At 39.5% G+C, this 26,009-nt stretch overlaps 1 protein-coding gene across 1 annotated transcript in view; it reads right to left on the bottom strand.

Moving 5' to 3' along the window:
• LOC143289849 (uncharacterized) overlaps positions 1-26,009 on the bottom strand; it is a 54,488-nt gene that overhangs the window by 22,111 nt on the left and 6,368 nt on the right. The window contains exons 3-11 of the mRNA XM_076599042.1: positions 22,582-22,931; positions 21,007-21,132; positions 15,828-15,915; positions 14,171-14,291; positions 11,844-12,093; positions 9,976-10,105; positions 8,669-8,885; positions 7,729-7,893; positions 132-264 (exon numbers count right to left, since the gene is read on the bottom strand). Of these exons, the coding sequence (XP_076455157.1) occupies positions 132-264; positions 7,729-7,893; positions 8,669-8,885; positions 9,976-10,105; positions 11,844-12,093; positions 14,171-14,291; positions 15,828-15,915; positions 21,007-21,132; positions 22,582-22,931 (1,580 nt within the window). The remainder of the gene's footprint in view (positions 1-131; positions 265-7,728; positions 7,894-8,668; positions 8,886-9,975; positions 10,106-11,843; positions 12,094-14,170; positions 14,292-15,827; positions 15,916-21,006; positions 21,133-22,581; positions 22,932-26,009) is intronic.

Raw genomic sequence — 26,009 nt, forward strand, 5'->3', positions numbered from 1 at the left:
ATCATTACACACACTCCCCAGATGGTCAGTCGGCCAGTCATTGGTCAGTGGACAGTCTTGGACAGTCTCTAAAGGCAGGCAGTGGTGGCTGACCTCACAGGCCTTTAGAGACTGCCGGTCAGGCTACTTACTGCTCCACCAGGGCAACTACTTTGTCCCTGGGTAACTCAATGAAGTCAATGCGATCAAACAGGTTGTCTCGCTCTTCAGGTACGGAGAAGTTGGCCTTCATTTCCATCACCGCCGATTCTGGGACAACCTTGCCTGAAGCCAGGCACATTGCAGTGAAGACATGACATGGAACAGCACATTGTATCACCTTTCTCACTCACATGAACTGATGAAGACATGGAACAGCATACACTGCATCACCTTTCTCACTCACATGAAGACAGAACATGGAACTGCATACATTACATCGTCTTTCTCATTCACATGAAGACAAATGACATGGAACAACACACATTACATCGCCTTTCTCACTCACATGAAGATAAATGACATGGAACAACACACATTACACCGCCTTTCTCACTCACATGAAGACATGACATGGAACAACACACATTACATTACATCGCCTTTCTCACTCACATGAAGACATGATATGGAACAGCACATTACATCACCTTTCTCCCTCACATGAAGACATGATATGGAACAGCACATTGCATCACCTTTCTCACTCACATGAAAAAATGATATGGAACAGCACATTGCATCACCTTTCTCACTCACATGAAGACATGACATGGAACAACACACACATTGCATCAATCTTCTCACTCATATCAAAGCAGCTACATGCAGCTGACGCATACATATACACATGGTGGTTGTCAGCAAAGGAAGCAAGTTTTCAGCACTATGCCTCCTCACCACAAGCACTGAAAGGCATACTGTCTAACATGATTATAGAAACTTATACTGTGGTACCAGTGCACCTAGTCCTCTGAAAAGGAATCATTAACCATCAAACAATGAGGCAAAAATCATCTGTGGAAAAAGAAACAAGCCAAAAATAGAACAAACAAAAAACAGCAACAACAACAACAACAGAAAAAAAAAGGAAAAAGGAAAAAAGAAACGCCTGTCGGAGAAAGTTCATTATTTCAACAATCTCAAGCAACAAACGTGTATAACAGAAAGGCAGATAATTAAGAATAGTAAAGAGAATGACAAGAAACACGTTTCTCAAACACTATAAATCTAAAGGAGAAAAGAAACTGAAAAAAAGTAAGACCGACTATGCCACATAAAGTATACTACACACACTGTGCTTTCTGTCCGTGACCTGTATGTGCTGCTGCTCCACACAACTTGTTCAGCGTAGCAAGAATAGTTCTGTCAAGTCAGTTGGTTACAGGTGTTCTGATATATCATAACTAGCAATGACGGTTTATCGACAAAACCTTAGTTAATAATAATTATCATGAGGACACAGTTCAATGTCATGCACAAGCTGACAAAACAAAATATACAGTCTTTGTTAGCTTTTCTCATTCACTCATCAATTCCTTCAAAGGCTTCCAAGCAGAAGAGGCGATGGCATATATACATATAAGTGTACAGGTGTGCTTTCTCACAATATTTTACCTTTGTTGACATATGCTTCCCTGATATTTTACCACAGTGATTTCTTACAAGATGCATTTCATCCATTGTCAACACAGAAGAGTTGAAGAGAAAAACACTGTAAACTGGTAGGTTTCTTGTAGAATATTAGTAGTTGTTGATTTAATGGACCAAATTCCATTAACAGAAACCAGATAGAGCATTATACTATTGTGAACTCTCCTATCTTTGAAACTGCCACAGCTCTGCTAATCTTTTTCTTCTCTTCACTCCATCTTTTTCATTCACATGCTCTCTGTTGTGTTTCTGGTGGTTGCTCTGTTTATCTCATTCAAACCTGTGTTTTGATCTCTGAAATCTGACATAAAAACTGTACAAATACTGGATGTCAAATATCCACTAATATCAAAACAAACAAAAAGAAAAAAAAAGAGGAAAAAACAACAACTGACCCCAAAGACCAAAGTTGGCATGGCAGATTCACCTTCTGTGGAAGTTCTTCAACTGAGCCATTTTACATCAATGCCTAAAGACCAAAGTTGGCATGGCAGATTCACCTTCTGTGGAAGTTCTTCAACTAAGCCATTTTACATCAATACCTAAAGAGCAACTGTGTGAGAATGAACTTCCTTTCTGGAAGCCCCTAAAACCTGTGCACTGTCAACACAACAACCAGCATCTGACCGCCAAGCACTGCCTGCAACAATGTTTTACACCATTAGAACAACTCACTGATCAACGTCTGAACACACTTTCCCCCACGGCAGGAGGTGTTTTGTGTCAACTGCAATGACAGGGAAGACAGACATGTGAAGTGGAATGAACAGACCTTTTATGTACAGACATGTGAAGTGGAATGAACAGACCTTTTATGTACAGACATGTGAACTGGAATGAACAGACATGGACATGTGAACAGGAACAAACCTAATATGCATGGACATGTTAACTGGAATGAACAGACTTAAGTCAAACAACAGCATACTGAATATGGCAGGAGTAGTGTGAGCATGTTATCACTGTGTCAGCCTTATCACAGTGCAAATGAAACACCAAATGATAATGCAAATGACACTTACAGCACCAAACTGCCATAACCCAAAAGAAGCAAAGTCTTCTCTGACACTTACAGCACCAAACTGCCATAACCCAAAAGAAGCAAAGTCTTCTCTGACACTTACATCACCAAACTGCCATAACCCAAAAGAAACAAAGTCTTCTCTGACACTGCAGTACCAGCTTTACCATTTTCTAAAATAAAATTTTCCTCTCTTTCCCATCTAAAGATCAAAGGGACTTGCCCGTTCTTTGTTAACTCCTCCTTATCCTTTCATTTTCTGACAATATCCCTCCACATCATTCACTCAAAACACTGAGCATGTACTCCCTGGTTAAAAGAAATCTATGTTTAAAATGTATTACACACAGCCTCTTCTCCTATATGAGGACACACACCGACGGATAAGCCTGCCTGCCTACTCATCCGTCGGACTGACGGGAGACTCCATCATCACACTGTACCACTTCTGTGTCTGGGCATCTGTAAAAAGAATTTCTTCGCTACACTGCTTACAGGCATTTGGAAAAAAAGAAAGAAAAAAGTTTCAATTGTTTGCTACACTGATTACAGGTATCTGTAAAAAAAGAAAAAAAAGTTTGCTACACTGATTACAGACATTTGTTTTCAATCTTTTTTTTTTAGACAATGAACATGCCTTGATTTGTAACTGTAGTACACAGCAAGATTCAGCCTGTTTGAAACAAAAACAAAAATACACACTTTGACTTGAGACTTGAATTCTGCAGGATGCTAAACATGACACATTAGTAAATGATTATTAAGTTCTGATTGTAACTGATTTATCTTGTATTCATGATGTTATCTGTGCACTCCTGATGTTATCTGTGCATTCTTGAAGTATTCCTGGTGTTGTCTTGAACTGTCAATGTTTGCTGATTTAAAAAAAAAAAAAAAAGTTACCTTCAATGACTACAGACATTTGTATCATTTAAAAATAAAATTGTTTGCTACACTGATTACAGCCATTTGGTTAAAGTCAGAGGCAAACAAGGCAAATCTATAAGTACATGTGTGTGACTGAAAGGGTTTATTTTACCACAAAGGACTGACATGATGACGCGCTTTACAGGATGAAACGTGTGTGCGATTGAAAGTGTTTATTTTACCACAAAGGACTGACATGATGAAGCACTCTACAGGACGAAACGTGTGTGCGATTGAAAGTGTTTATTTTACCACAGAGGACTGACATGATGAAGCACTCTACAGGACGAAACGTGTGTGCGATTGAAAGTGTTTATTTTACCACAGAGGACTGACATGATGACGCACTTTACAGGGCGAAACATGTGTGCGACTGGAAGTGTTTATTTTACCACTAAGGACTGACATGATGAAGCACTTTACAGGACGAAACGTGTGTGCGACTGAAAGTGTTTATTTTACCACAAAGGATTGACATGATGACGCTCTTGACAGGATGAAACATGTGTGCGATTGAAAGTGTTTATTTTACCACAGAGGACTGACATGATGACGTGCTTTACAGGATGAAATGTGTGTGCGATTGAAAGTGTTTATTTTACCGCAGAGGACTGACATGATGAAGAACTTTACAGGACGAAACATGTGTGCGATTGAAAGTGTTTCTTCGACCACAGAGGACTGACATGATGACACATTTTACAGGATGAAATACTGCACAAAACATGCTTTGCTTTGGTCCACTGGGTCTGAAAGAAACATTCCCAGCCATATCACCAAAGCTTTGTAACCCCAGTCAGCCAACATCTTTGACCTGTTCAGATTACATTTAACAGCAATTTCATCATGGATACAGTAAACAATGCTTACCTTATGCATCTTTCCCAATTTAGTTAAACATTGCAGACAACATTGATACAATTTTTTTTAGTGAAATATTGTCTCAAGAAAAGAAAAGTGGGCAGAGAACTAAGATGGGGAAGAGGGAGATAAAAGGAGAGTTCACTGAGCTTTCCATCGGGTGGTACACATTGTGCAAACTGTTTTATAAACACACGTCACACCTTCAACAATCAAGAACAAAAATACAACTCTTGCATGCATCACCACTATTTTTTTTTCAAATATGAATTATGAACACCTGAAATAACAAATCTGACATAACTCAACAATCTGAAAAGGAAAAAACAAGGAAATAAACAAATGAAACACAAAAGAACAACTGAAAGAAATAAAGACTACATATTTGTGGCTAGTTTAGTGGAGAAAAGTATAAACTGAAAATTAATGTTTGATGGTTATCAAAGTTAGCAAAGAGGCATATCTCCCTTTCAAACAAAACACAACTGAAGACGTATGTTTTAAATGACACACATCTAAAGAAGTATCTCCCTTTTAAACAACACACAACTGAAGACAAATCTCCCTTTCAAACAACACACATCTAAAGACATATTTCCCTTTTAAACAAAACACATCTGAAGACATATCTCCCTCCTTTCAAACAACACACAACTGAAGACATACCTTTCAAACAACACACAACTGAAGACATATCTCCCTTTTAAACAACACACATCTAAAGACATATCTCCCTTTCAAACAACACACAACTGAAGACATATCTCCCTTTCAAACAACACACAACTGAAGACATATCTCCCTTTTAAACAACACACATCTCAAGACATATCTCCCTTTCAAACAACACACAACTTCAGACATATCTCCCTTTTAAATAACACACAACTTAAGACATATCTCCCTTTTAAATAACACACAACTAAAGACATATCCCCCTTCCAAACAACACACACCCAAAAAGACATATCTCCTTTAAATGACACACAACTGAAGATATATCTCCCTTTCAAACAACACACAACTCAAGACATATCTTAACTAAAGACATATCTCCCTTTTAAACAACATACAACAAAAGACATATGTCTTAACTAAAGACATATCTCCCTTTACAACACACAACTAAAGACGTATCTCCCTTTTTAACAACACATGACCGAAGACATATCTCCCTTTTAAATAACACGCAACAAATGACATATCTCCCTTTTAAACAACACAACTGAAGACCTATCTACCTCTTAAACAACACACAACTGAAGACATATCTTCCTTTTAAACAACACACAAATAAAGACATATCTCCCTTTTAAACAACACACGACTAAAGACAAATCTTCCTTTTAAACAACTAAAGAAATATCTCCCTTCAAACAACACAACTGAAGACATAACTTTCAAACAACACACAACTAAAGAAATATCTTCATCAAACACACAGACATACTCCCTTTTAAACAACACACAACTGAAGACCTATCTTCCTTTCAAACAACACACAACTGAAGACTTATCTTTTAAACAACACACAACTAAAGACATATCTTCCTTTTAAACAACACACAACTGTAGACCTATCTCCCTTTCAAACAACACACAACTGAAGACCTATCTCCCTTTCAAACAACACACAACTGAAGACTTATCTTTTAAACAAAACACAACTACAGACATATCTTCCTTTTAAACAACACACAACTGTAGACCTATCTCCCTTTTAAATAACACACAACTAAAGACATATCTCCCTTTTCAACAACACACAACTGAAGACCTATCTCCCTTTTAAACAACACACAACTGAAGATTTACCTTTTAAACAACACACAACTAAAGACATATCTTCCTTTAAACAACACACAACTAAAAACATATCTCCCTTTTAAACAACACACACCTAAAGACATATCTTCTTTTTAAATAACACACAACTAAAGACATATCTTCAATTTAAACAACTAAAGAAACATCTCCCTTTCAAAACAACACACAACTGAAGACACATCTTTCAAACAACACACAACTCAAAAAGTGTTCAGTACCAAGGGACACAACTCCCCTTCAAACAACACACAACTGCACTCTGGTCTTTCTTGGAAAAACACAACAGCAACTTGCCAGAAAATCCTTACCGGTGTTTTTATCTTTATCAATATCATTATGTTCTATACCGCCCAGAATCAGAAAGACCAAGTAATTATAGATGTTAAGTCAATTTGAGCAATTACCGCTTTCACACACACACACACACACAATCTGTAAGAGATCATAATCAATTTTTCCTGCCATATTTGTACCTGAATCATGATACTCTATAGTTGTTGTTGTTGTGTTTTTTACAGAATAATCTTCATCTTATAATGTGATTTCTCTCCAGAGCATTCCTTTACAACCCTGTAACTAACTGCTGTGAATCAGAATCAGTGCATAATACATTGTCATGAAGATGTGGAGCAAATCATGGCATGACAGATGCTGTAAATCTGATGACAGTGAAATACTTCAGAGTTCAGTGTTTCAAGTTATCTACTTCATTTACAACTCCATCATGTATAAGTAAACCAAATGTTCATCCTGTTTATAAGAAGAAGAAAAAAAAAAAAGGAGAAAGAGAAAAAAGAGAAAAAAAAACAAACCAACTGCACACGCACACATATACTTGTATACATAATAAAAAGCAAAACCTCCCCAAAACACAAGAATGCATAAAATACAGAATACTGATGACTGTACACACATTATATACTGATGACTGTACACATAATATACATCGATAACTAAAGTAAGCAAGTGTCAAGGAAAACCTCACTGCTTCTGTAAATATGTGATGTTCTCATTTGAAAGTTTCAGACCTAATACGTGTGCTAACTTTAGATGTCCTTGACAGCTACTCTGAGTCATGTGTATGCTGTTCTAAAGGATTCTCAGAAGAGTACAAACACCTGTCTGTTCCATCAGGCACATACAACAGTCATGTGACTTACCTCTCTCTCACATACACATACAAAGGTAAAAAAAAAAAAATCATGAATTTGAGAAAAAACATTAACAGAGAAGCTCACCAGGAGTGACAGTTTTAAAATCCATATATTCATTCTGTTAGTTTTAAATATTGTAATTCTACATTCTGTTGACCTTGGACTGGAATTAAGTCAAACAATCATTTCTGCTAAAACTGAGAAAGCTCAAACCAGTATTCACCACCTTTCTGATGATGATGATAATGATAACGAAAGGAAGGAATAGAGCACACACATGAACAAAACAAGACGCCATACACTTACCATCTTCCACAGTCCTCTTGCGAGAGCGACGTTCCATCTCTGGGTCTTCAGGCTGCAGGACAGCGCCCACTCTGTAGAAACCCCTGAAGTTCTTCATCTTCCTCCGACGTGCTGACGCATACACATTTGTCTGGTCCAGAATGTAGTTTCTCTTCCGTCTACTTCCTGAAAACCAAGCATCTGTTATCATGAGACGTGAACTTGTCCTATGTGGCATGATTAAAACCACTTTACTTTGACCTGCATTCCCATGGCTTCACAGACCTTTCTGATCATGTGCCTGTGTACACACCTGAAGGTACTGAGACACACACAGGTATATAAAAACACCTGTGTGAAAAGACATCATCAAACATGCTAAGACTGAACAATCTCATTTCCACCCTTTATCCACCAGGTGCCACAACCAGGTTGGAACCCAGGACCCTTAGGTTAAAAGTCCAGTGATCTAACCACCTGTTTACTGAGTGCCCCCTCACCCTATGCTGGTCACAGATGGTGGCCACAGTCAATGCAGACAGTCAGGAGAAAGAAACCAGGACAACTGTCAACAGAAATCCGCAGGAAGCAGAAGGAAGATCACGTCATAAGCCACACTTCTTTCTTTTTAACTTGGGAAAAATACATCATTCAAAACTCACAATATCAACCTGAAACTGCAACATTAGGTCATACCATCCCCAATCATCCACTTCAAACAGTTTGTTCAACACTTGGTGGCTTTCTCTAATGGTCATTCCATCAGCACTCATCCACATTGAAGAGTTTGTTCAACACTTGGTGGCTTTCTCTAATGGTCATTCCATCAGCACTTACCCACATTGAAGAGTTTGTTCAACACTTGGTGGCTTTCTCTACTGGTCATACCATCCCCACTCACCCACATCAAGCTTGTTAACACTTGGTGGCTTTCTCTAATGGTCATACAATCTCCACTCACCCACTTCAAACAGTTTATTCAGACACTTGGTGGCTTTCTCGATCAGCACTTCCCAGCGACCATGGTAGTTGCGTTTGCGGGGCAGACCCATGACACGCATTTTGTCAATGAGGGTGTCCGTGCCGATGATGTTGTACCGCTTCTCAGGGTGAGACTTTTGCATGTTGATGCCCCATGTGGTCTTCCCCACACCCGGCAGACCAATGATCATGATCATCTGCACATCACAACATAGGTTCTGTTGTAACCTTCGTATCTACATCAGCCATTCTGATCATATCCACATCACAACCTAGCTTCTGTTGTAAACCTTCATATCTACATCAGGCATTCTGGTCATCTGCACACCACAACAAGACCTCCTCTATTACCAAACCTCACATCTACATCAGGCATTCTGGTCATCTGCACACCACAAGACCTCCTCTATTACAAACCCTTCCTCTATTACCAACCCTCGTATCTACATCAGGCATTCTGGTCATCTGCACACCATAGCAAGACCTCCTCTATTACAAACCCTCACATCTACATCAGGCATTCTGGTCATCATGATCATCTGCACACCACAAGACCTCCTCTATTACAAACCCTCATATCTACATCAGGCATTCTGGTCATCTGCACACCACAACAAGACCTCCTCTATTACAAACCCTTCCTCTATTACCAACCCTCACATCTACATCAGGCATTCTGGTCATCTGCACACCACAACAAGACCTCCTCTATTACAAACCCTCACATCTACATCAGGCATTCTGGTCATCTGCACACCACAACAAGACCTCCTCTATCACAAACCCTCACATTTACAGCTGCAGAATGGTCACAATGGAAGTAATCAAAGATGATCCTAAATTACCTTTGTGTTCTGGTGGGTTTTCTTTGAAAATAAAAATATAAAAAATTGTGTCACAAAGCTATCTTCTGATTTATATTTGTTGGACAGGTTAAACAATGACACAATTTATAAAAGTTGTATAATACAGCTGTGACCATTTCTCTGCAGTGGTTTTTAGCAATGAATTGTAATTTGTTCTGCAAAAACAGCTTGTCAATGCAAATTAAACGATGAAAACGTCTTTTCAAGTCTGGCCTTAAAACCACCTTCTTTCCACATTAGTTGCTCTCTCCCCTCACTCTTTCCTTTGTTTCTCTGGCCTCCATCTCCATTACATTCTGTCCTTCATCCCTGTGCTTCACACTTGTGCGTGTCTGTCAGTGTCAGATGCCGAAGCGCACAAGACTCTGTGCCAAATTAATATTCACTATTATTGTTTATGATTATCATCAGACTGTCTGACCTCGCAGTCGGCTTTGCGCTCCGGGCTCTTCATGCCGCGGACCCTGTCGGAGAGAGGCAGCTGGCCGATGTAGGCAAAGCCCTGGGGAGGGGGGAACCAGGCGTCCATCTGACCAAAGTTCACCTTCACTCTGCAACACACACACTCTGGCTCAGTGTCACCATCCATACATCACCACCACCACATCCAGTCAAAGCTTGTTGTAACACAAACATGCCTCCCTGATACTTAGAAAATGGAAAGGGCGTACTGCATGTTCACTGAGTGTCATGAACGTTCTGACAAATGTCTACAGCAAACACATAAAATGCTTGAAACTAAAGGAGCTTCAGTATGATGCCAGGATCATCTGCAATGAAGAAGAGTTGTTCCCCTAGCCACTTCTTTGCCAAGAATCCTTGAGGCAATAGCCGAGTGGTTACAGCATTGGACTTTCAATCTGAGGGTCCCGGGTTCAAATCGTGGTAACGGTGCCTGGTGGGTAAAGGGTGGAGATTTTTCCGATCTCCCAGGTCAACATATGTGCAGACCTGCTTGTGCCTGAACCTCATTCATGTGTATACGCAAGCAGAAGATCAAATACACACATTAAAGATTGTGTAATCCATGTCAGCATTCGGTGGGTTATGGAAACAAGAACATACCAAGTATGCACACCCCCGAAAACAGAGTATGGCTGCCTACATGGCGGGGTAGGTCATACACGTAAACGTCCACTCATGTACATAGGAGTGAACATCGGAGATGCAGCCCAAGAACAAGGAAGAAGAAGAAGATTAGAAAGCGCAGCATTTCAGTGGAACTCAAAAGGTTGCGGTTTTTGTCCCTCCCATGATACCAATGCTATCAGCCATGGATCACGTACATGCAGTGTCTGTTCCTCCCATGATACCAATCCTATCAGCCATGTCCATGCAGTGTCTGTCCCTCAGATGTTACCAATCCTAATAGCCATGTCCATGCAGTGTCTGTCCCTCCCATGTTACCAATGCTATCAGCCATGGATCACGTACATGCAGTGTCTGTTCCTCCCATGATACCAATCCTATCAGCCATGTCCATGCAGTGTCTGTCCCTCAGATGTTACCAATCCTATCAGCCATGGATCACATACTTGCAGTATCTGTCCCTCAGATGTTACCAATGCTATCAGCCATGTCCATGCAGTGTCTGTCCCTCAGATGTTACCAATCCTATCAGCCATGGATCACATACTTGCAGTGTCTGTTCCTCCCATGATATGAATCCTATCAGCCATGTACATGCAGTGTCTGTCCCTCCCATGTTACCAATCCTATCAGCCATGGATCACATACTGGCAGTATCTGTCCCTCCTATGTTACCAATCCTATCAGCCATGTACATGCAGTGTCTGTCCCTCCCATGTTACCAATCCTATCAGCCATGGATCACATACTGGCAGTATCTGTCCCTCCTATGTTACCAATCCTATCAGCCATGTACATGAAGTATCTGTCCCTCCCATGTTACCAATCCTATCAGCCATGTACATGAAGTATCTGTCCCTCCCATGTTACCAATCCTATCAGCCATGTACATGAAGTATCTGTCCCTCCCATGTTACGAATCCTATCAGCCATGGATCACATACTGGCAGTATCTGTCCCTCCTATGTTACCAATCCTATCAGCCATGTACATGAAGTATCTGTCCCTCCCATGTTACCAATCCTATCAGCCATGTACATGAAGTATCTGTCCCTCCCATGTTACCAATCCTATCAGCCATGGATCACGTACATGCATTGTCTGTCCCTCCCATGTTACCAATCCTCTCAGCCATGGATCACGTACATGCATTGTCTGTCCCTCCCATGTTACCAATCCTATCAGCCATGGATCACGTACTTGCAGTTCTTGGAGAGGATGTGAGGGTAGAGGGCCATGTCCTTGCTGCCCACAGGGAAGCCGTGCAGGGGGATGGCCACTCCATACCAGGTGCCGTTCTTGGTGAAGGAGATGGAGGCGGGGCGCGAGTCCAGGTCCAGCATGGCACCAATCACGTCCCCAGCACCAAACCGCTGGCCGTAGTCCGAGAAACGGCAGTTGGTGGAAAACTTGCCCGTTCCACCATAGCCAAACGACCACGGCTCCTCACCTGTGCATTTATAGTCACTGTAATGACTTTTCCCTCACCTGTGCATTCATAGTCACTGTAATGACTTTTCCCTCACCTGTGCATTCATAGTCACCGTAATGACTTTTCCCTCACCTATGCATTCATAGTCACTATGACTTTTCCCTCACCTGTGCATTCATAGTCACTATAATGACTTTTCCCTCACCTGTGCATTCACAGTCACCGTCATGACTTTTCCCTCACCTGTGCATTCATAGTCACCGTCATGACTTTTCCCTCACCTGTGCATTCATAGTCACTGTAATGACTTTTCCCTCACCTGTGCATTCATAGTCACTGTCATGACTTTTCCCTCACCTGTGCATTCATAGTCACTGTCATGACTTTTCCCTCACCTGTGCATTCATAGTCACTGTCATGACTTTTTCCTCACCTGTGCATTCATAGTTGCTGTAATGACTTTTCTATCACCTGCGCATTCGTAGTCACTGTCATGACTTTTCCCATTTCACAGCGGTCACACTTTGTAAAATTCCTCAACAACATATCACATAATACTCAATAACATTTTCCAAGAATAGCCTAAATAATACTAATTCTCTTGCCTGAAATTGGAAAGACAAAGAATCAAAAGACCATACCTAACTGGAAAGATGAGGAATCAATGGACCATACCTAAGTGGAAAGACAAAGAATTAATGGACCATACCTAACTGGAAGACAAAGAATCAATGGATCATACCTAACTGGAAAGACAAAGAACAAAGAATCAATGGACCATACCTAACTGCAATGGACCATACCTCACTGGAAAGATGAGGAATTAATGGACCATACCTAACTGGAAAGATGAGGAATCAATGGACCATTCCTAACTGAAAAGATGAGGAATCGATGGACCATACCTAACTAGTAAGACAAAGAATCAATGAACCATACCTAACTGGAAAGACAAAGAATTAATGGACCGTACCTAACTGGAAAGATGAGGAATCAATGAACCATACCTAACTAGTAAGACAAAGAATCAATGAACCATACCTGACGGGAAAGACAAAGAATTAATGGACCATACCTAACTGGAAAGACTAAGAATCAATGGACCATTCATAACTGAAAAGATGAGGAATCGATGGACCATTCCTAACTGAAAAGATGAGGAATCAATGGACGATACCTAACTGGAAAGATGAGGAATCAATGGACCATACCTAACTGGAAAGACAAAGAATCAATGGACCATACCTAACTGGAATGACAAAGAATTAATGGACCATACCTAACTGGAAAGACAAAGAATTAATGGACCATACCTAACTGGAAAGATGAGGAATCAATGAACCATACCTAACTAGTAAGACAAAGAATCAATGAACCATACCTGACGGGAAAGACAAAGAATTAATGGACCATACCTAACTGGAAAGACTAAGAATCAATGGACCATACCTAACTGGAAAGATGAGGAATCAATGGACCATTCATAACTGAAGAGATGAGGAATCAATGGACCATACCTAACTGGAAAGATGAGGAATCAATGGACCATTCATAACTGAAAAGATGAGGAATCGATGGACCATTCCTAACTGAAAAGATGAGGAATCAATGGACGATACCTAACTGGAAAGATGAGGAATCAATGGACCATACCTAACTGGAAAGACAAAGAATCAATGGACCATACCTAACTGGAAAGACAAAGAATTAATGGACCATACCTAACTGGAAAGACTAAGAATCAATGGACCATACCTAACTGGAAAGACAAAGAATCAATGGACCATACCTAACTGGAAAGATGAGGAATCAATGGACCATACCTGACTAGTAAGACAACGAATCAATGAACCATACCTAACTGGAAAGACAAAGAATTAATGGACCATATCTAACTGGAAAGACAAAGAATCAATGGACCATACCCAACTGGAAAGATGAGGAATCAATGGACCATACCTAACTGGAAAGACAATGAATCAATGGACCATACCTCACTGGAAAGACGAAGAATCAATAGACCATACCTAACTGGAAAGATGAGGAATAAATGGACCATACCTAACAGGAAAGACGAAGAATCAATGGACCATACCTAACTGGAAAGACGAGGAATCAATGGACCATCCCACGCGCACTACGTGAGGATCCATCTCCTGGTGGTCATCCCCAAAATCCACAGGCAGGTGCTCCAGGATATGAACTTCGTAGTACACCTGCACACACATTATAGTTATAGCCATGGTACACCTGAACACACATTATAGTTATAACCATGGTACACCTACACACACATTATAGTTATAGCCACGGTAATAAATCACAAAAAAGTTCTAGCACAAAAGCTATGGGTGATACAGAAAGAAAGTAAACATTTTTGTGAAGAAAAATGAGTGTAGATTCAGCTTCTGGGCTCCCTTACCCAATTAGGGTGATTGTAGATAACTGTTCAGGCATGTAAAGTCAAGATAATGATTTCTGTGCAACAAAAAAAGTCTATTTCTACCTCTACATAATAACATCCATAAAGAAAAGAAACAAAATACATCAAGAAATAGCATGCCTTTTGTCAGATTATACCTGCAGAAGAAATTAAAACAGGCTATAAGTTTATAAAAACAAATCAGCTCGTGCAGACATGTAAGTAAATCACTGTCCCAACAATGACAAAGGTGGGTAAAGTCAACGTAAAAGGTCAATCACGGTCTCAGAAACTAAGCTGGCAAGCTTTTTGACTGCTAAGAGCATTTGGGAGTGAGAGGGTGAAGTTCTTTGATGACATTTATTCCTTTCAAGTTGCATGTGTGCCGATTAAAGTGTCTGCTGTGCATCCAGCTTGCCACCTCTTCAAACAGGTCAACCATCTGATTCAGCAAAAAAAAAAAAAAAAAAAAAAAAAAAAAAAAAAGCGTGAAAAACAAAAAGCACATGTTTCACGACCAGTGCAGGTTCAACCCTGCATTTCATGAAAATCATGGAACATTGGCAGTTGCCGATCCTACAGCCTGCATTGAAATGTGAGCACACTCATTCCTAAAAGCCACGCCCCCTTCATGAACTCTGGCTGACATTCGACCTATCATCTTACATCACTCCTCTCCCTCTCTTCCCCTTCTTCCAACGCTCGCTGCTCGTATTCTGTCAATCATAGCCACATGTTAAAAAAAAGCTGTCTGATTGGATAGATGGACTGAATTACCATAAAATGGGTCCGTCAGTTTCGTCACTGTCACTGTAAATCACCTTCGTTTTCAAACCAATCATCTGTCCACAACCACAAGCAGAGCTTTCAGAATTGTGTAAATCTGCTGACTGAGACAATTTGCTTTACTGGACACAGTTTTCAACGCACTGTTTTGCACATGATGCAACCCCCTTTTCCACGTGCGTATCACGTGGTCAGTTAACAAATTATTATCCAGTAGAAAGGGGTCTTCTACCTGATGAATGTTCATTTAAATATTATTTTTATAATCCAGATACATCAAACTAACTGTTCAGAGTCTGTTTATGTGAACTGAACCAAACTCCAATGAAGGAAAAATCAAAACATACGCAGGACGTCAGTGGATGTCTTGCAGGCACTATGGCAATACTTTTTGTAGGACGTCAGCTGACGTCTTATAGGTACTCTACTGGTTAAAGGAACCGAGGTGCAGGTTACCATGGCGACGACAAAAATGAACCGCCTCTAACAAGATGGCACAAGAGACAAAAGCCAGGAGACACAAGACAGGACAAGTCAGGCATACCTTTCCTTTGCAGACTCCATACGTGGCCCTTGCCCCCGCCCATGTGAAGCAGAAGCCAGGGGGGTCCAACATCACCTGAGCACCACAACTGAAAGGAAAAAAAACATCAAACAGATGACAAAGAATAAGAAAACCACAGTGTAATAAAAGGTAAAATCAGTTTAGGTAAATTCATACCACAAAGACTCAGTATATAATTTGCTGTTCACAGCGTACTAGACCCATTCCATGCCTGTAAGACTTCCACAGACATTCTGCATCTACCATTCTGCATCTACTCTTGACTTTTCCTTCTCTTGAGTTTGGTTCAATGAATATAAACAGATGTGTCTGGATTTATAAAAATACTATTCAAATGAGCATACATCAGGTGAAGATCCCTTTCTTCTTCATAATGCTTAGCTAACTGGACCACATGGAATGTGCATGGAAAGGGGGTTTGTCTATTTGCAAAAATGTCAGAAATTTTCCACAAGCAGAAACAGTGGTCGTAGTCAGTGGGCTTATATAACTTCACACTATTTACAGGCTCTTCAAATGACTGAAGAAAAGAATAATGATGGAGTTAGATCTCTTTTGTCTGCCAATTTGTTAAAACCTGAACTACAGAAGTTGAAGGTGATGACAAAAGTGACAAAAATGCAAAGGGCAGGAAATGTGTTTTCATTTCTTTATGCTTTTTGTCACTGATCAGATGACCTGTTGGAAGAGGAAGCAAACAGGTATGCACAGCAGACACTTCAGTTGGCCCATTTACAACTTGGAGATGGTGGGTGTTATGAAAGAGATTTCCTACCTGTTGTGGGGAGTTATTTGGTGTCACAAAGCTTGACTACTCAATTTCTGAGTATAGGATTGACCTTTTAAATTTTATGTCGACTGAACTAACATCCTTTTATGTTGACTGAACAAACATTTGTCACTGCCGGAACAGTTATTCACTTACATGTCTGCAAGAGTTCAGATCATTATTAATATTATACACTTATATAGTTGTAACCAGTTATATTTTAATCTATAGGTAGGTATAACCAAACTACAAGCTTGTTATTTTCAGCTGTATTTTGTTTTTGTTTTGGATGTCACTTGTCATTCTGTGGTGGTGAGAACAGAGGACTTTTTATTTTGTTATTGCTCAAAAATGATTATTTTTACTTTGAATGCCTAAATAGTTACCTGTAAAAAAAAAAAAAAAATAAAAAAGCCCAGATTCAAAATCCTCATCCATTATCCTTCACAAAAGCATTTACTTTCTCTCTGTAATATGCAGTTTTTATTCTGGAATCTTTTTCTTTTTTTCATTGTCATTACCCCCTGAACTGGTAAGGGGGGGCACTTTAAAAGAAAAAAACAAAACCAAAAAAAACCTCTGGTATTCAATTTGTGCAATGTTCTCTTATAGATGTTGACCCATGTCAACATCGCTCTATTTCCAACATTTGTCACAGAATTTTATCTTTCATATCTAACTAAAAATATTAAAAACTAATAGTTATCTATCTATTTATATGATGCTGTGCCAAAACGTGCTCTCAACAACACTCTCCAACTTCATGCATGCACAGGTTTCCTTCTAGTATACTATGCCGACCACCACAAACATTATTCTGACATCAGTTGACGAAACCTGCGCTGTGAAAATGTGACATTTTGAATGACCAAGAATGAACACTACACGAAACCACGGCATGTTGAAGGAAAACCATGCTGCGCTTATCTGGTAAATCAAAGGCTATAATACTTATTTCCAGTCAAAGAAACCAAACTATGATGGACATTTCGAAGAAAAAGCTCCAAGAAAATGTGCTGTTCGAACGCAATGCTTCGTATCATATTTTCACTCCTGGAAAAAAAATTATCTGCTGCGACCTGTTTGTATAGCTCTCTAGTAAATGAAAATAAGAAAGGGAAAAGAATACACTTTCAAATACAGGTAACTGTTTTGCTGTAGCAGCAACAACATTGATTCTGTTTTCGAAAATCAGAAAAGTGAATAAATTATGTCGTTCCGTTGCTATCGTTCATTTTCCGATTTTTCTCTCTTTCTTTAGCTTGTTTCGGTGCAAACTATAGTTAGCGAGCTCACTTCCAGTCCACGTGTTGACATCAATGGGTTCAAAAAGCGCTGCCAGGTTGCTGTTTTAGTTTCTTTGAACGAATTTAGAGACAGAAATAGTCACAGCTTACAGAAAGACGCCGTTTTTCGAATGTGATACAGCATTTCGTACAGACCGACACAGGCAAACTTTCTGTCGATGTCATGGTCGAACATGATGATAATGTTGTGCTTTACCAAGTTCACTTGCATGTAATCGAATAGTAATATCATGTTTCAATTCTACTTTCCATGTGTGTGTTTGCAACGAAAGTGGCGGACTCCTTTCCAAGTCTTAGGTTTCGAGGATTTTGACCACGATTGCAACCAAAATCATCAGCGACACAAAAATCATCATATTCAAACACTGTTTCAATTGTTTAAGTAAACAAGTTAAACAAACTTGACTGAAATGTAATACAGGTCGAAAATTTTGCTGTTGTTGTTCCCCCACCCTAAAGGTTCGTTTGTAGACACTTGTACATATGAATATTGCCCAGTTTTACATACGATCATCACCACCTTTAGACAAGACACAAAATGTGTGAAGCCATGCAAAAGAAGTTATTTTGTATTGACTGTGGCTGTTGACAATAAGTAAATGTACAGAAAAATCTTTCTCTGGAAAACACAGTTAAGCTTAAAACCAGATTATGTTGAATAATTGTTTTAAAACACTTGTCTTTCATTTGCAACTTTTGTGTTGCCAACGCTTTTGTAGGTTTGTGTGTAAAGCTACCTCTTGCACCAAAAGCAAAGACGCCACTGTCAGCAAGTAAGCAATCCCGAATTTGGCAAGAAAAAGTATAGTCAGATCCAGAGCGATAGGAAGAGCAGAGGGCAAAGGTGTAGAGAGGAACATAAGAAATTGCCAAAAGCCAAAGAAAGAAAAAGAAAAGCAGATAGAGGTGTCAAGACTTCACATGCAGAAATCTCGGTATGTGGTTTTTGGTGCTGCTGCTTAAACTGTCTGCTCATTCCCATTCTATTGCGAAGTGTATTATTGCTACTCATCACTATGTAGAATTTTAACCATTTCATCAGTTTAAAAAATCTGATTCAACTGTTCTGAAAACATTTTAGCCTTTTTACAATTTTTATTTCTATCAACATTTAATTTCACTGCAGAAAAATGAATGGTCAGGTTGAAAAGATAAGTAATTTTTTTTTTTTTTTTTTTTTTTTTTAAATTCATTTGACCTATTTATTTGTGTAAAAAAAAAACCTTGTGTTCAGAATATGAAGCATATGATTTAGCAGGATAAAGTAACCGAATGTTGCAAATTAGATAGGCGAGTCTTGTGGTGATTTAACAGACACTGTTACGTAGAGGTTCAAGAGGTCATTATTGTGATGATTTTGCACGATAACACTTAATCTTTAAATATCTGTTATGTTGCCAGTTCAAGAGGTAGCGTTTATGATGATTTAGAAGGATAAAGTCTAAGTGTAACTGTTATGTTGCAGGTGCTAGAGGTGGTTCAGAATGAGGGCCATGTGCACGTGCAGTTCATAGTCCAGTATCAGCCAGGACCCTTTTGCCTGGACAGGCCCAGAGATGGCACCACGTGGGAACATCTTATCCAGGGCAGAAATGAGAAGAGTGTCCATTCAACTGAATGAACTGCACTCAACAAAGCAATGGCAAATGTGCAATTTGTCAGACTTTTCGCATTTTGTAGCTGAGCTCTGCAATCAACACAGGGATGAAAAATCTTCAGTGTGTCGGACTGCATCGAAGGCATTCCTACAGATTATTTTGTTTTATCAGCCTTGTACTTGCACTTTCAGCAACTTTTGCTATATTTGATCCACTGTCCAACCCTCAGTAAAATGAACTGTATTATTGCCTTCTGGATCCATGTGTCAGACTCAGTATGTTCTAGTGATTAGCTCCTTTTATAATTTTGTTTCTCCACCCAAAGCTTAGTCATTTCAAATTGTGTGTGTGTGTGTGTGTGTGTGTGTGTGTGTATTTATCTTCAGTTTAACGTCTATTCACTATAAGTGTTTTCAGACGGAAAGGAGTAAAGAAGTGGATAAAGGAAAGGGAATGCATGTGAATATTAGTGTAAAAAAATATTCATGTTATGTATCAGAGGAAAAGTATATTATAAGAAAAAGGTCTAAAGAGATTGTGGTGTGTATTGAATGAGGTGTCATGGGAAGGAGAATATGTATATGCATATCAACAAGTATTAACCTATAACAATGTAAATATAAATAACAACATTAATTGTGTGTGTGTGTGTGTGTTTTGTTTGGAACACGCTACAGAAACTACTATTTCTTTATTCATTTGCTGTTAACTCCCCCAAACTGTGTCCTTTCACTTTGTGTTGCATCCAAATGCACAAATGCATTTCTGCTATTTTCCTATTTGACAAAGGTTTAATTATTACATGATACAAGATGAAGACATATTTGATTATAAAATAAATGTGGTTTGAAACAGGTTATTATGCATATTTTTATAGAAACTTGTGTTTGTCTGAATGTTCGGATGCAACATGAGACAGTGTTCATACAATATTTTGGGGGAAAAAATTTGTATGTGTACAATTTCATCATACCAGGTGTTTATTCTGTGCAAGTGTATTTTAAAACTAAGGAAAAAAGGTGCTTGTACTTCCTCAGGAGAGCAGAATTACAGCTGACATTGTGTCCTGTGTTGCATCCAAATGTCTACAGTGACCAATAAAAATTGGCCCCTGACTAGACACTGGAAACATGATTATCTTTTTTAGGGTAGATATGTACTAAAGAAACACTCCAGTTTCACATGTTAGAACAGCCAAAAGTAAAATTATACTATTGATTTTTTTTATCAAATGTCACACTGTCAGTGAGCATGTTTTGGCACAGTATCATATATATGTACATATATGTTTTTGTTTTTGGTGACATTGTGGCACGACATTACAGAATTAAAAAAAGAAACTGATGTACAATTGGAGCACATTTCACTTTTATAGTTTTTCAATATATAACTGAAAAACAAACAAACGAAGACATAGAATTTCAAAATAGAAAGTTTTGCTAATGACAACACAAACAAGGCACAAGAGGAATAGGAAAACCTACCCATCAGGGTCAATCACCAAATTCAGGTCGGAGTTAAAGTGGTCCAGAACACAGACTGAGTCATCAATGTTGGATTCTTCCACGTCTTGCTCAGGATTCGACTGCCAGCGATTATCAAAACGACCACTGAAATAGCAACACAACACCACATGCTAGGAATATGTCTCATTTCATAATGAAACATTTTAAACTGAAACAGTAGTTAAGTTCTGAAATCTCATTTATATTTTTTGCAAAACACAGAGCATCTTTCTAAACAGAAAGAAGAGAGACATACCCTTTCCCTAACACTGAAACATTTTTCTAATCATAAAGAATCTATCCTTTCATCACTGAAGCATCTTTAATAATAATAATAATTGTATTTATATAGCACTGAATCTTGTGCTGAGACAAAACAAAGCGCTTTCACACCAGTCATTCACACGCATGCATAACTCTAAAACTGGAGAATCTGAAGACAAGGAAGAGGCAGGGAAGGGAGGCTATTTTGGGAAGAGGTGGGTTTTAAGGCCAGACTTGAAAGAGCTGAGTGTGGAGACTTGACGAAGCGAAAGAGGAAGTTCATTCCAACTGCAAGGTCCATAAACACAAAGAAGAGAGATGCAACCTTTCACTAACACTGAACCATCTTTCTAAACTGAGAGAAGAGAGGCATACTCTTTCCCGAACACTGAAGAAAGTTTCTGAACAGAAAGAAGAGAGACCTACCCTTTCCCCAACACTGAAGCATCTTTCTAAACAGAAAGAAAACAGATACCTACCCTTTTCCTGACAATGAAGCATCTTTCTAAACAGAAGGAAGAGATACGTACCTTTTCCCTAACACTGAAGCATCTTTCTAAACAGAAGGAAGAGAGATGTACCCTTTCCCTAACATTGAAGCATCTTTCTAAACAAAAAGAATGTACCCTTTCCCCAACACCGAAGAAAGTTTCTCAACAGACAAAAGAGAGATGCACCCTTTCACAAACACTGAAGAAAGTTTCTAAACAGACAGAAGAGAGATGTAACCTTTCCTGAACACTGAAGAATGTTTCTAAACAGACAGAAGAGAGATGCAAGAAAGTTTCTAAACAGACAGAAGAGAGATGTAACCTTTCACTAACACCGAAGAAAGTTTCAAAACAGACAGAAGACAGATGCACCCTTTCATGAACAGAAACACTGAAGAAAGTTTCCATACAGACAGAAGAGAGATGCACCCTTTCCCCAACACTGAAGAAATTTTCCATACAGACAGAAAAGAGATGCACCCTTTGCCCAACGCTGAACTTTCCCTAACACTGAAGAAAGTTTATGAACATACAGAGGAGAGACATACCCTTTCCCCAACACTGAAGAGTTTCACAACAGACATAAGAGAGACATACCCTTTCCCCAACACTGAAGAGTTTCACAACAGACAGAAGACTGACATACCCTCTTTCCCCAACACTGAAGAGTTTCACAACAGACATAAGACAGACGTACCTTTTGCTCAACACTGAAGAGTTTCTCAACAGACAGAAGAGAGACGTACCCTTTACCCTTTGCCCAACACTTCTCGAGTATCTAAACAAAAGAGAGACATACCCCTTGCCCTTGTCCATGTCCCCACTCCCCCAAGGCCTCTTCCTGGAGTCGATAGCGCCAGCCAGAGCCTGAGGCACCACCTTGGCTGTGGGCAGGGCCATGGGTCCTTGGTGTGGGGCCTGGCCCATGCCCGGCATGCCGGCCATGCCCAAGTGTTGGCCCATGCCCTGAGCGGCCAAGTGGCCCATGCCCTGAGCGGCCAGCTGGCCCATGCCCTGAGGGAGCTGTCCCACGCCCTGAGACAGCTGGGCGGCACGCACGGCTGAGGCCATGCCCGGAGCTGTCACCACTGACGACGTCACCACCGGGGCTCCTGCTACGTGGGCCGCTGCCACCTGGGGGTGAAGGCCCTGCCAGCCAAACTGAACTGATGCATTGTCTTTAACACACAGTACTGCTATAAGTATAACTATATCACTGCTATCACTAAATCATTGTACCAGTAATCCCTGTCAGCCAAACTGAACTGGTGCAACTGGTATATTGTTGTTAACATACTGGTAGTGGTATCACTAAGTTACTACATTTGTGGTATCACTAAGTCACTATATTACTTAATTTACTGGTATCACTAAGTTACTACATAAGTGGTATCTACTATCAATAAGTCCAGTCGAGTATATTGAGGATCTATTGTTCGTATCCTTTTTGTTGATTTCTCTTCTGCTTTTAACACAATACAACCTCATCTCCTTGCCCTCAAACTGCTAGGCTTGGATGTTGATCCGAAGCGTTTTCAATTCAATTCAAAAACACTTTATTAATCCACATGGAAATTAACATGTGCAATCACAGGCTCGTTGTAGACACCAACATAAAAATGAACATATGTACCATACATATACACTAAAACACGTCAGATAAAAACTCTCAGTATCTGACTAAAACAACCCCCCCCCCCCACCACCACCCCCCCTCACACACACACATTAAGACAATAAAATATTGCACAACAATGTATACCAATAGAAAACATACAGCAAATAAAATATAAATATTTAACTCTCACCCTCACCCCCACACATGCAAAGTAGTGTACAACATTGTTAAAAAAAAATCCAACAAATAGATCATATATAAATGTAAAATGCACACACACACACACACACACACACGCACATGTTAAGACAATAACGTATTGCACAACAATGTAAAAAACAACAACAACATCCAGCATATTAAAACATCCATCAAATAAATCATATTTATAAGTAAAATGCACACACACACACACATGCATGAACGCTTGTGCGCCCGCACCCTCTCACAATGTATCATGCCAATAAAATCAGTAAACTAACATTAAGATGCATGAAATCCATTAAATCACAAGCACGTACACACAAAGTAACGCTTGCCTGTGCTAAGCCACACAGTCCCACACAAAATGTCTGCGCCCAGGCACTCACCTACTTTAGAGTTCAGGTGGTGCTGGAAGGGGGGGTGGGGGAGGTTAGTGTCACAGTCCTATAACTTATAAGTGAGTGTACTGCATGCTTTGATTGTGTGCACGAATAACTGAAGGAATGAAAGAGCTAATGTAACGAGATGTTCTTGCGTGTGGAGCTATGAACCTGCCACTTCTGTTCAATCGTCGACTATTAATGACATCAAGCAGTGGGTCTGTTTCGTCTGTCAAAATTGTTTTCAGTCTGTCAGTCAGTTTTCTATTGTACTTTTGTAGATGCCGCTAAAAGTGTCTTGTCTTTTACCCACCACCCCACCCGCTTTCCTAATGACTTTTTCCAACCGGTATTTGTCGTGTTTGGTCAAGTTTCCCCCCAAGCACATGGCGCCATACGGATAGTAAGTTTTCTTCTCGATAGAACTCAGTCTGTCCGTTTTCATTCTGCCCAATCTTCTCTAAACTCTACTTCTACTGGTGCACAAGGTACAGTGCTGTCCCCTGTCCTACTGACACTGTACGCAAATGACTGCAGAGACACAGAGGAAACTCCTGTCATAAAATATTCTGATGACTCAGCTATTGAAGATCTGTCCAACTCTGATTTTATTTACTATTTACTTTAGTGAAATTAAAAAGTTCTGTTACTGGTGCGAGGAAAACAATCTCAGAATCTGGATCTCAATGTATTGAAAACAAAAGAAATGTTAATAGATTTTCGGAAAGACCTCTTGCCTGTAGCTAACCTTGTTATAGATGGTCAGACAGTGGAGAGGGTCAATGAATGAAGATATTTTGGGACCATCTTGGACAATAAGCTGACTTTTGACAGAAATGTTGATTCCATTCATAAGAAATGCCAATCTAGAATTTTTCGTTTACAGAAACTTTAAAATACTGGTATAAATTCAAATATTCTTCAAAGTTACTATCAATGTTGTATTAAGTCCATGCTCACAGTCACAGTTTCATTTTTGTGCCGGTATGGAAGTTTGGGAGTGATGAGTAAGCCTGTTTTGAATGATGTCACGAGTGTGTGTAGTAAAATTGGGGAGTGAAACAAGCTAGTATGCAAGAGCTGTATAAGAAGCGAGTGGTTAAGAAAAGCAGGCAGATAGCAACTGATGACACTCATAGTTTAGTAAAGTACTATGAGCTACTGCCATCAGGACGACGCTACAGAGTTGAAATCCAGAGCTCTGAAGACTTTTATTCCACATTCAATCCACCTTTTAAATTCTTGAGAACTATGTGTGCGTGTGTGTGTGCATGCGAGTGTGTGTGTGTGTGTGTGTGTGTGTGTGTGTGTGTGTGTGTGTGTGTGTGGTGTGTGGTGTGTGTGTGTGTGTGTATGTGTGTGCGTGCGCGCGCTCTCTCATATGAGACATGCGAAAGTCTGTGCATGACAGGTTGTACTTTGTTGTAGTTGTGTGGGTGTGGGTGTTTACTGAGCTTAAAAACCATGACAAATGGTTGTTATGAATGTGCAATATGTAGGATGAATAATGTGCAATATGCAGGATGAATGTACAATATCATATGCCTAATGTTAACATTCATATTCTAAATATATTTCTGTTAATCATTATGATGTAATAATTAATTGCAATGTTTTCAAAGTGAATATGTGAAATGCTTTTATTTGAGAATATATGTTTATTACTCCTGTTTAATCAAGTAATCTGTGTGTGTGTAGTGGGTGGGGTGTGTGTGGGTGTGGGCGTGTGCTGATTACCTGGTTGTGTTTTTCCGCACCTGATGCAATTTATCTTTATTCTTATCTATTATAATAAATGTGCAATATAGTAGGCTATGCTCAAAATTATATTCAAAATAATGTTTCTTAATTCTTTCTGTTTTTACATTAAGAATACTAGTTATAACCCGCAATACCTGCAATATGCAGATTAATGTATGAAACAGTGAATGTGATATTTTTACATTTGAGTCTTCATTATATTCATAAAAGCTGTTGTTGACTTTTACAGTTATGGTCCCCATGTTGTTTACTTGTCTATGTTGT

This window comes from Babylonia areolata, chromosome 1 (genome assembly GCF_041734735.1).
Source record: "Babylonia areolata isolate BAREFJ2019XMU chromosome 1, ASM4173473v1, whole genome shotgun sequence".
NCBI classification, from domain to species: Eukaryota; Metazoa; Mollusca; class Gastropoda; order Neogastropoda; family Buccinidae; genus Babylonia; species Babylonia areolata.